A 12,780-nucleotide genomic window follows, 5' to 3' on the forward strand; every position below is an offset into this window, starting at 1 on the left:
CTTAAATGAAGGAATAGAGTAGGCAAACCTTCCCATTCTTGAAGGAGGACAAAAGCCTCCAACTGAAAAGCCCTCCAAAATAAATAATGCTAAAAAGGCCTAATCCATATTGACACAGAGCATCCGAAAGCAATGTTGGGACAATGCAAGCTGCCCAAAAAATCCAAAAGTGATAATTCTCCTAAAAAACAAGTAATGCGAAAAAGGTTTTAACATAGAATATTAACCCTCTTGAATGGAAAGAAGTAAAAACTACCAACATGAAACACAGAAACATATATGAACGTAAAGGAAAATAAATACGAAAAAGGTTTTCAATTCAAGTATGTAGCTAGGCATTGCCACTCTTCATTCAGCACTAAATCTCTGACCAAAGAGTCGCACAGAGAATAGAACTGAGATAAATCATTGTGAAATCGAGTAGGTACCTTCAGCACTAAAAGGCATGCGAAGAATCTAAAAAACTCAACTCTGGATCCTTGAAAAATTCGAACAGATAACACGAATCTGACTGGCAGAATCGCACAAAAGGTAGAATTGAAAAGGAGAGGGGGTCAAAATTTTACACTTCTATGATCTATAACATTTGATAGTTTTTCATTAATCGACTACTTCATCTGACAATGACATGTAGCTCCAAGAGCACTTTAACGGCTACTGAAGTACAGAGGCAACAGCAGAGGAAGATGAGTCGCAGCTCTCCGCAATATATGGTTTCTAGTTCACTGTCAAGGACGTGATGCTCGACATGGAACAATTTTACAAGAAAACCTGTCATTTATACAGCAAAATTATATCCAACGGAAGCACTTGACCTTCACACCATTTTCCAGCTCGAAATCAATTCAAGAACAATTTGAGATGTGCAATATTCTTCTAAATGCTCTGTATGCAAAAAATTCCCAAAATCCAAGATGGATTAATTGGAACCAAAATCTTCTATCTATTCGTCATCCTCTGAATCTGCAGTAGCAAAGAGAACCTATTAGATTGCAGAGAAAAAGAAGCAAAGGATAATCATAATGAAAAGAAAGGGTGTAACACAATTCAAAATTTGCAATATAATGTACCATTTACGACCTAGCTGATCAGGAAACGAAGCAAAGGGATGCTTCTAAAAATTCCTCCAAGTTATCATACAGTTAAACTTTCAAGGAGGGATGCGTTGGGCAATTGCTATATATATGAAGTATATATATAAGTTTGGCACATAATGCATACTAGAAATGAGACACCTGTCATCATAATTTGTGTAAGAGGAAATACAAGAGGCTCCCAGCAAGAAAAAATGAAAGCCCTCAATCGGAAGCAACATTCCAGAGTTCTGCTGATTTCAACCATCTTCTTTCATTGTTCTATTTATCTTATCTTTCAACTAACATCGCAATCATTGGTCTCCTTTTAACATGAATTATGTTGACACAATATTCTGAATGATTGGTCCGTTTGTTAACAACAATATATTTTCACAAAATTCTCAGAAAGTATCTTTAAACTAAGAAGATACTAATAGTATTGGATAAGATCGAAAAAAAAAATCTGTAACCATTAGAAATATTAAGTAGCTAGTATCTTTTTATTTATTTAGGTAGCTGCTTTTTTATTTGATTTAGGTTTTACTTCCCGAATTTGTCGACTTGGTGGTGGCTTCGGAAGATTGAAGAGCTTTTCTCTTACTGGCTTAGTTTTCTGTCTCCAGTGAACTATGCACATGTTTTACTTCAAACTAGGTCTGAGGTTGGGCCACGTTTATGGAACTATGGCTAGGGTTGAAATCTGGTCATCTAGGTTTATTATCACTGAGTATTTCATCCCAAAGGTATGATTCGATCTGTCCACTTGATTTCTATCCTAACAAAGAAATGCACATAAATTCCACATACCATATTTTATATTTATCATCTAAATGCCAAATCATAAACACAAAAAATGATATAGTTGGACCAAATACAAATGAAATTCACAAGCTAAATCAATGGTTTTCTAATGGATTCATATAGGGTTACTTTTATAATCTACTTATACTAGTTTATGCAAGAAATCAACTCAGATACATGTGGTGGACCTAGTCCATAGAAGAAATTAGCATGGTATAAAGAGCACCATAGCAAACCTACTTTGTATAATGAATGAACGTACAAAAGGTTGCACATTTTTTCTTCCGTAGACTGATCAAAAGACATTTGTTATCTTGTTAACCCATATACATAAGAATTTCAAAGATCATGCAGACAATTGAAGTGCTATGCTAGAACAGCTACTTTTTCCATTATAGGTTCATAGGGTACCTAATAATGTACTGGCTGACAGCTTCATAGCGATATATAAAATAAAGTAATGGTTCAAAGGTTACGCCAAGTAAGGAAACATAAATAATTGCTTCAGAAACAGTAATTTGCTGTCCATCATAAACAATAAAACAGAATTCAATATTACACTAAATCGAAAGCTTTGTTAATATACTATACTCTAAAACGACTCGTTTTCAAAAGTTGCGCACATTTAAAAAGGTGCCAAAAGAGAATACAGAAAATGAAGCTCAAGACTGGCATCAATCGCACATCAGCACTGACAATCAACTCTAACCCATGTGTCTACTCATTTCAGATTACAGCTTCACTTCTTTTTCCTCTACATTAAATGAAAGCTGACATGCAACCAGGAGCACAATGTATTGCATTCTGGGATCCATAATATGAACTGTCAAAGTTGGGGAATGGAGAGAGAAGGAGAGTTACCAGATCTTATATCTTCCCCAACTTTTCCTTTGTTTTTCAGCTGCCGCATTATCATTGAGCATATGAGAATCCACCAGTACACATGGAAAACAAGCAACATCAACAACATGGTATTGAAGACATAGTACATGGATGTTGGATAGGGCTCTGAAAGCTTCAAGTAATCACAGAGATCATAGCTGGGAAGATCAGGCAAACAATGAACAAGACGATACTATTTAAGCAAGGCACTGACATCTGGAAAATCTACATAAGAAACAGACCTGGTAGCGCTTATTACCCAGAAGGGAAAGAATATTAGCCGTAAGATGAGCCATGAAAGAGCAAATAGACCAAAGCACACGCTTGCTCCAAGCTCTTTCTCAGAATATTTAAAAACTTTGGCAGCTTCCATAAAAACATCACTTGCATCATGCAGGGCTAAGATAATTGATCCAATCCTGAAAAACCTGTGAGACACGCAGAGGTGATCTATTATCTCAAGAAATTATCTGATACACATTCCCCCCAAATAAGCGGAAAAACGACTAGTTCAAACACATGCTTTAATAGATCCATGCGGCCATTCAGACTTATTTTAGGGTGCTTTATATTTTTGTGTGCTTTACATTTCAGAATGATACAACTTGAGCAGTTGAGCTCCTCACTACAGTCCAAGAAGACATTATAAAGTGAAGAATCCTGATTTCAAAGATTCCCTATAAATCTAAAGATTGTTGTATGAAGCAAATGACTTCAACCTTCTATTGATCTTTTGCATCTTTTTCATTGGAACTTCAGCTCCAAGTTTCTTATGCTAGGTTTGTAAATCCAAGGACCTCAACTTTACATCAGGATCTTTTGCTTCTCCATCAAAAGCTCCACATTGCTCCACCTTGCAATAAGCTTTGCCCTAGGTAGACTTAAGCACTCCCATACCATGTTCTTATTGCCAAAAGCTATAATCCGCATCTTTTGACAAAAAAAAGATGGTTAATTCATTGAACCATAGATATTTCTTGCTCAAAGTCTTTCTTAATTATAACTTACCAACCCAAGTGCCTGAACTAAGTCTCTCTTAATAGGTAGAATTGTCCAAAAAAAAAAAAAAAAAAAAAAAAAAAAAAACCAAGAATGTCACTGTCACTCATGTAGACAGCTATAGCCTATAGAAATAATCAATCCCTACATGGCACCCACCTACGATAGGTGGGCAGCTATTCAAAATCAATCCCTACATGGCTACATCTGTCATGCATCCATCAATCCACAAAGAGGGAAAGGCAGACGCAAGAGTCACTTCAACACATTGCAAGTAGAAGATTGCATGGCACAATTATATGTGGATGTTACTTCTATCTTCATTACATTTTGTCCCTCCTCCTTTTCAACCTCCTTACCCCGCCTCTCTCGCTCTTATTAAAACCCACATATTAGGGTTGTCTTTGATCATCCTAATACCTACACAACCTTTCTATACTTGCAAGACGTCACCCACTTCCCATATGTAAAAAAAGATCTGATGACTCTGGAGGAAAGCAGAACCATCACAAAACAAAGTGTGTAATATAGAGAACTATGAGAATAAAAACCAAGGATAATCAAAAACTCAAAATAGCATAGATTATTTTCTGATCATTTATCCAAAAGTTAAATCCCTATAAAAACTTGGCATAGCAAGACACCATGAAACCTTTTGTAACTGAAGACCCAATTTTGTCCACATAAAAGTAGAAACTAATTCTTCAAAAACCAATGCCTCTCAGCTTTGTTGTAAAACAGGCTTTGACAGACATGGACATTTTCTCCGAGAAAACGACAGACCTAGAGAAACTATGCCAAGAATAAAGCTTGATACTGATAGATGTTCAATTATGTCTCAAAAAGCAAATCACAAGAGACATAATTGAAACAATGCACCCTAGATGGCTTATACCTAAAATAACTAGTATAAGTCACATAAAAGCTTGTATTAGCATCCTAGCATCATGATTCATGCCTTTATCTCAAATCACAAAGAGCACAAGCAACAAGATGGTCCTAAAAAATATCTTTAGCATTACTTTTCCTCGTAAACCTAGAGCTTCAAATCAATGCTAGTTGAAATCAAGTCACCAATGAACTTCTACTTGCAGTCCTCACAGCATACCAAGTTACTGAAAGATGATTCCAAACCAATCCTCAATCTTGACCACCAGAAAACAAGAAACCAATCCCTACAAAAACTTTTCATGAATGAGAAAACATAGAAGGGGACTGAGGAAAAAGAAAAAGGGAAAGGGGGGCGCGGGGGGGAAGGACAGGTTGGTTGAACTTTGAAGGCTAAGGTACTCTAAGTGGTTTACACTAAGTCAAATAAACCAGTATTAGCGTCCTACGAAAATGCCTTCGCTTCAAAATACCCAATGCTAAACCCGGAGATTTAGCTTAAGGTTATCATACTTGAACACCTTAAACTTGTCCCTAAATCCTAGCACAGTTGCACACCAAGAGATGCTGCTAGATCAATTCCCAATCCTTTTCACAATAAATAACAAAAGCCCACTAATGAACTATTTTACCTTCTCAGCCCCTTTAACAAAGATCTTATGGACAATATCAGATATCCATTGGATACGAAACAAAAGACTGCGATGCTAGATCAAATCCCGATCCTCATCACAATAAATTAACAAAACCACTCTAATGAACTATTTTACTTTCTCAGCCCCTTCACGAAGATCTTATGGACAACGTCATGTCAGAGATCCATTGGATACGAAACAAAGAGGGGACTGCAATATTACAATGCAGCCAGAGATTTACAAAAAGAACTATAGTCTATCCACAGAGAAGGCAGCCAAGGAGCAAGCACCCCCCCCCCCCTTCCAAGCAAAAAGAATCGCAGAGAGAGAAGTATAAAGGCGAAACTAGACAATATCCACTGATGCTATCAAGAATGCAAAGTCAGCAACAAGACTATCCTCAAGTTGATATCAGGTGATGAAACCTACTAATTACTATTCATAAATGAACTCATTAAAGGGCAGAGAACTAACACTATAGCTAGAAGGGCCAAGTGTTTCCGGTCATTCCGATACTAAAAGTTTTCCAAGCAAAATATAGGCAGAGGGCGGATGTGCAGGAAGTTGCCTTATCTTATATGATACCTCGATAGAATATTATGCTTCTCGAATGCCATTAACCAACACTTAAATAAAGCAAATACACAACTGATACAATATGAAGCAAAAGTGTTAAATAAAATATTCGTGTCAATACCCAGTGATATAAGAGTAGCCAATAAGCATAACAGTGATCACATGATGAGACATCATCACTGCAAAATCCTTCCTTCGAGTTTCCCATGTAAGAAGGGCAGCAATGCTGTAGACATAGAATCCGCATTGGCACATATAGAAAAGTTTCAAAGGAAGCCTGGAGCAATAATAAAACCAAGTGAGCCACATTTGAATAAAGTCTGGAAATCATGTGAGCTATATGAAAAGATGACCAAAAACACAGCAAGATCCTGAAACCAAGAGCAATTTAATGTAGCCGATTCTAATTGTATATACAATCGAAAGTCTATGTCAAGACATGCCAATAATATGATTCATAAAAGCACAAACCAAACCCTCACTCATTAATCTGTTTCCAAGCATGTTAGTGTGCAACTAATATGCTAAAAATGACAATCTCCACTGTGTAATTTTTTTTTTTCTAATAAGTAATATAGAAGTATACTTCCTCTAATCTGATTCAGGCGGGGAGGCACACAAATTAAGGAGGGTAGAGAGATATAAAGGGAACCATGTGATGAGAAGAGAGATGGAGAGAAAGAATATCCAAAATAGGTAATTTTGCAGCTAAATTGAAACCATGAAAAATAGGAAGTGTTGCAACATAAAGGAGAATGGAAAAAGTATAACATAGACACCAAAAATGACAACGAAGTGCCAGAATATGCGTGTTCTCTCTATCAAACAGTCCTAGAGTAGGATTAACAGATATTACAACTATTTCACGAACACCAGAGGAAAACTGAAAAAGAAAGCAATACAGCAAACATCCCCTCAAAAAGAAAGCAAGGAGATTATTTCCCAGCCAGTAACGAAGTGGAATAACAATGACATACAACACTTAAAAGTAGAACACAGCAATATACGCTATTTAAATTAACAAATGGATGCGGTATTCACAATCCTATAACACTCCATAAAAAAGTAGCCACATAATACCATTTTACATGACTTTGTCTTAACTCTTAATTCTTAACCATGGAAAACGAAATTAAACAACCTTGAGCTTAGGAATTATTCAACTTATTTCACAGCATGCAAAAATCGAAAATGCATGTCGAAGCAGACATAGGATGCTAATCCAGAAAGGAGGGGGGGGGGGGGGGGGAGGCACTCACGAGAGATCTTGATTAGGCCATCCTTTAAAGTACTCCTTTGTATCTGTAAACCATGGTTCATTATAGGTAATGCGAAGAATTGATGCCTCCACAGTAGCATAGTAAGTCAGCTTCCATAGTGATTCAGAGCACTTTATGATTTTTGCTTGTGTAGCCTCATCAAACTTCAGTGGTGCAGCTCTTCCTTTACCTAACAACCATATTGATAACCTCTGCAATAAAATGATGTCAGACAATCCTTGATTCAATTTAAGTATTTTGTCATCATTCATTGCAGTCCTAAAATTCCAAAACCGAATTATGATGGCATAAATCAGATAGCTGATCATCCTGATCCAAATGAGGAAGATGTAGACAAAAGCGCAGATTCTATTCACCTTTTTTAACCCCCAACCCTTCTCTTTTAAGGTGGTAGACTTCATTATCTTAGTCAAGCATTGCTGTCGATCATGTCATATCATCAGTCTAAAATAAGACACGACGTAACCACACATAATAGCAAGACTATCCAATCAACTGCCATCAATAAGACTACTGATGGAACCACACAATTAACAACGGATTAAGACCACATCTCCTAACACTAGAAGCATGTTCCAGCCTCCAGCACCTCCTAACAGGCCTTTGTTTTAAAGTTCTAATCTCAGTGAGGTAAATTAGGCCTTCAAGAGGCAAACCAGACAGCTAAAGATAGTACAGAGGGGGTGTCAAGCCACCCAAATTCCAAGTCATTCTATCCCGAAGCAAATAATTAATACACAATTCTTCAGCTACTAATTGCTGCTAGTCTTGGAGGCATCTGCGCTTTAACAATTAAGATACTAGACTTCATGTGTCACATATAAGTTATAATGCACTGTTGGAGATCATGCAAAATGTATCTTGAAATTAGTACTAAGCAAAAAAAAAAAGTCAATATAGCGGAGCGAAGATTGAAATTAGAAGGCAAGGGTAGCCAATGGAATATAATAAAGAGAACGGTGAAAACTTACACGAAATACAAATTTGTCGAAGATGAACCTAGCACCAACGAAGAAAATGGAGAAATATATAGCTATAAGGAAATGCCATGTCTCTGGAACGCTACTGGGTTTGAGGAAAGGATCCATGTAAGAATCAAGAGCTTCAAATTATTATATCTCTTCAGCCACCAATCATGAAGAAAATTCCTATATTTGAAGATCCAATCTGTCCTATGTACCTGAAACAAGGACGGCTCCAAATTTTGTAAAGGATGGCTAATTATTGTTGAACGGTCAACACATAATAAACATGTAGTAATGAGGCATTCAATTCAATCTTACAACCTATAGCTATGGGAGCACAGACATGAATTAAAATTACGCCCTGGGACATTTGACACACACTACAACCGTCAAACCAATGACTTCGGAAGATTCGTAAGCCTTAAATGAAAAAGCTCAAACTCGATTAACGAACCTTGGCTCTCGAATTTGATTTTATTACTAAATACAATCTTAGAAACTTCTTTATGTCTCAGATGATGCTTGTCGACAATAAGCACCTCAGACAAAATCAATTATCGCGAGCCTATCGAAAAATCTTGGAGCCTCAGCCAGAAATCTTGGAGCCTCAGCCAGAAATCTGGGAGCCTCACCAAACTCCAAACACCGAACCAATTAGTTGTTCATTTTTCTTCAAATTATGCAAAAAGAATGACTAACAATAAAAGATCAATTTAAAGTCCTCAAGCTACGACAACGAAGAACTGAAAAACCCTAATTCATCACTGATAAAAATTCAATACTCACCGAAATCAAACCATCAATCCATAATTACTGAATCATCAAGCAAAAATCCAAACAAAATGACACAATCAATGTAGTTTAAACCTAATAAAATCCTTAAGTAATTTAACAATATACAACATTAAGCATATAAAGAATTTCCAGTTGCAATGATCAACCTCAAAAATCTAGAAATAAAAATTGAAGAATGAAACAAGAGCATAAACTCACACAAGAGTCAAGATTATTTCGCGGTATCTGCAATTCTGAATTTGTTGATGAAATTTGTGGCAGATCCAAGTTTCCAATGTTAAAGCTTTTGTAGGAGTAATGAAGTAAAGTAACTCCCACACGAAACTTCAAATGGAAATTTGGAAAGGATTACGGATGAATCTACTGAGAGAGATAGAGAGAAGGGGCCAAGGGGGGTTTGTAACTTGTAAAAAAGTTTTGCAAGGAGCGATGGAAGGTTTTGTTTTATGTAAGAAAGAAAAAGGTTAAAAAAAATTTTTACTCCAAAAACATTTTACTTTTCTTTTTTAAGGACAAAACTTTAACTTATTTTTACTTTACCTTAATTTAGTTCATCTGAGTTTAATCTATTACATTTCAATTTATCTATCCCTCGATTCATCCAATTACTACAGCGATGAGCCTAATCCAGAATATGAACCATATAAGCTACCAATACGTTTTTTTCCAAAGCTAGTTCACCACCAACTGTAGCAGCACCATCTGCTAAAATTTGTCCCTTTTTAACGCATTTATGTTCTATTTAAACACTCTTTGATGGGAGTGTGCATCAGTCCAGGATCTCGAATCGGAACTGGTTAGACTAAAAAGTCGGAATTTCGGTCTGGTTCGATTTTGGACCGGTTGGATCAGAATTTGTATTTTTTTTATAAAAAAAAAATTCTTATATTTAGACATATTTGTCAATTCAATACATTAAAATTTAATAGTTCTAAAATCAATAATTTTAAATGTTATAATAATAAAGTTTTAGCTTTCTAACTTTCTAATTTTTAAACTTTTTTTTTAACTCTTCAACCTAGTTTTACAAAAAAAAAGGAATTACAGTCCACCAGTCGGACCAGAAAATATTTGAGTTTGGACCGAAAAGGATACTCAGAATCCCAAATTTTCATGAATTGGAGACTGGATCGAAAATTCTGGTCATCGTCCAAAACTATACACCCCTAGTATCTTATGTTCAGCTTTCTTGTTGTTCAATTCAGTTAAGTTAAGTTTCTCCTATTTTTCAAAAGAACTAGACCTAATAGTCCAATTAATCTTTCCTTATGTCACACACTATTACTATTGTGGAACTGGTATCAATTTGAGTTATCGGTCTGATTTCAAGTTGACCTACAACCGGTCGGGTGTGATCGAGATAGGCCATGTTCGCATTAATCGTTCCCGCGGGTTGGGTGCATGTTGGGTCGAGTCCATCTAGGTCGTAATGCAACTAATTCATCGTATGATTGGGTTTCGGTCGGTCTATTTCGGGTTATAGTGCTCCAAAGAGGGTTTTGCTGGTTTGTACGAGTCAAATTTGTTTCATGTATACTTGGGTCGGGTTGGGTTTGGTTCATGACTTGGTTCTTGTATTAAAAAACACTAAATTAAATTTATTGCCATTGATCATGTTATTTTTGTATTGCTGGTTTTCTTTTGTTTCTCCTTGTGAAAATCAAAATAGCAAAGTTGACATTAAAGTTGCCATTGTTCTTGTTTCTCCTTGTGGAAGTATATTGTCTTATTATAGCTGCAATAATAAATGTTGGACACTGGATCTTTTGGACTAATAAATTTCTGCTAGTCCCAAATGTAGGCATATTTTCATTGCATACACGATGTGAGCGCAGATTTGAGTGTTTAACTAATTGTAAAGGTTTTAGTTTTGAATTCGTTTTGAACAAGAAGACGTCAACAAGTCTTTAAAGAAAGACGTAATATATTTGGATATTTCGAAAATCATAAGGACATATTAGTGACTTATCCAATGTAGATTCTCTCATGACTTCACAATTGGTCAATGAACAAAAGATTGAGTTCATGTGTGAGGGTACATAAATGATCATGGATTAAATTCTTTCATTTTTGGCCTCTACTTAATATAATTCATGTATAGTTTTATACAAATAAGTGACCAAGCAATATTTGCATGTATCCTAAAAATTAATCTATGTTGGTTTATTAATCAAGCAAAAGACTATTTTTTGTGACATGTTCATTAAACAATCAAAATATTTGGAACCTAATCCAATTGTCAAAAATATATGACATTGATGCTGGAACATTTATTTAGGTATTTGATTAGCAAAAATAAACAGAGAAAGCAACAAACACATAGGCATGCATATATGATAATACATGAATAATATAATAAAGGTAAAGTGATTGGAAGAAGAATATACAAGAAGACATGAATTTCTTTTAGTTATACATCATGAAAATTTTGTTACTAACTTCAAGTAATTAGATTGTAATTGAACTATAAGGACCCTCATGAAGATACCTTTTTTTCGCATGGGTTTTGAAAAACAATATGAAGGAGAAGCAATCTTGAAGCTTGGATTGAAACTAATGGCAATTCGAGGGTGTTTTTGAAGTGTTTACGAGAATATATTTAAAGTATTGGAGGTGAAATACGTGTGAAAATCATGTGTCCCGAAATCGTATGGAACGAGGTCTATTCATTGGAAACGCAGAAAAAACGAGATAAGATCTGTTAATGTGCGGCCACAAGCCTGATGCATGGCACGCATCAGCTACGCATTTCTGGATTTTGATGACTATCTTGATGTAGTGCATGCGCGCTGTTGGTGAGTGGGACGCAACAGGCCATGCATCGTGCACCACAGATATGGCCGAGTTTTATTTGTTATCCGAAATTAAAACTTTTCTATTATCTTTCATTAAATATTATTGTTTAAACCTCAAAATCATTTATAGAAGATAAAATTTGATTTTCATAATATCTTTTAATTTAACATATATTTATTAGAAATACAATTAATTATCAAGAATAATTAATTGGTCTTTTCAAGAATGGGCTCAAAAATACAATTGACTATCATGAATAACTAATTGGGCTTTCAAAACTGGCTTGGAATCTTTTAAACAAATATATAGACTTTGCATTCTCAAAATAATTTTGGACTTATCTCTTCATATTGCTATCACTTGGATCGAACCAATTTGGATAGACGGTATGTATAATCATCGGGTGCTAAATTTGGAAGACAAGATTATGTGTCTACACTAATGTAATTTGATTTTGATTTGCATCGTGCAAACATGCACGAGATGATATCAAGCCAAGGGTTTACTAAAATTATTACTTGGGCCTAATGATCTTGTTAGCATCGTGCAAGCATGCAGTGACATAAAGCCAATGTCTGGCCTAATATGACATTCTTTTTTTTTTAATATTTTAAAAAATTATTATTATCATCGTTGAAGATTTGGGTTGAGTTTGGGTTGGGTCGAAATAAGTTTGGAATAAATCATCTGACTATCAGGTGTTATCGGTTTCTAGGTTGACTTCGGGGTCGGGTCTTAGATTGTCGTGTTCAATCAGTCACGAGTTTGAATTAGGGTCAGTATAGGATCTGCCAGTAGTTGTAGGCCTGTTTTATTGCCTATGTCGGATGCGCACGTATTTGGCTGCCTCATTGTAAAGGTCTTATTGAAAATGTTTTTGAAGTCTCCCACAAGTTTTTAAACGAAAACTCATAAACCTAATTACGGACAACTTAGGGACTTATCCAATGTATATTTTCCCGTTATGACTCCATAGTTGGTCATTGAACCAAAAATTGAGTTCGGTGATGAGGTTACGAATAAGACTAGGGTTCAAAGTCGCTCATTTTTGGCATCTACTTAATATCGATTCATATCAAGTTTTATG

General features: G+C 35.6%; 1 protein-coding gene across 1 annotated transcript; it reads right to left on the minus strand.

Annotated features, from left to right (window-relative positions):
* Nucleotides 1-300: 300 nt before the first annotated feature.
* Nucleotides 301-9,316, minus strand: LOC104903670 (ceramide synthase LOH2). Its single transcript, XM_010691749.4, has 7 exons — nucleotides 9,096-9,316; nucleotides 8,109-8,317; nucleotides 7,117-7,328; nucleotides 5,979-6,134; nucleotides 3,002-3,187; nucleotides 2,739-2,917; nucleotides 301-963 (listed from the first exon to the last, which is right to left on the minus strand). Exons 2-7 carry the CDS (start codon nucleotides 8,223-8,225, stop codon nucleotides 944-946), a joined length of 870 nt encoding a protein of 289 aa, XP_010690051.2. The 5' UTR covers nucleotides 8,226-8,317; nucleotides 9,096-9,316; the 3' UTR covers nucleotides 301-943.
* Nucleotides 9,317-12,780: the final 3,464 nt, after the last annotated feature.

This window comes from Beta vulgaris, chromosome 9, assembly GCF_026745355.1.
Source record: "Beta vulgaris subsp. vulgaris cultivar EL10 chromosome 9, EL10.2, whole genome shotgun sequence".
Classification (NCBI taxonomy): Eukaryota; Viridiplantae; Streptophyta; class Magnoliopsida; order Caryophyllales; family Amaranthaceae; genus Beta; species Beta vulgaris.

Excerpts from the sequence above, each read along its gene's own strand:
- LOC104903670 (XM_010691749.4), bottom strand. The coding sequence starts at position 8,225 with ATGGATCCTTTCCTCAAACCCAGTAGCGTTCCAGAGACATGGCATTTC. Across the intron at positions 6,135-7,116 it reads TGGCCTAATCAAGATCTCTC|GCTTCCTTTGAAACTTTTCT; the intron begins GTGAGTGCCTCC and ends TTATTGCTCCAG. Across the intron at positions 964-2,738 it reads TGGGGAAGATATAAGATCTG|ATTCAGAGGATGACGAATAG; the intron begins GTAACTCTCCTT and ends TTGCTACTGCAG.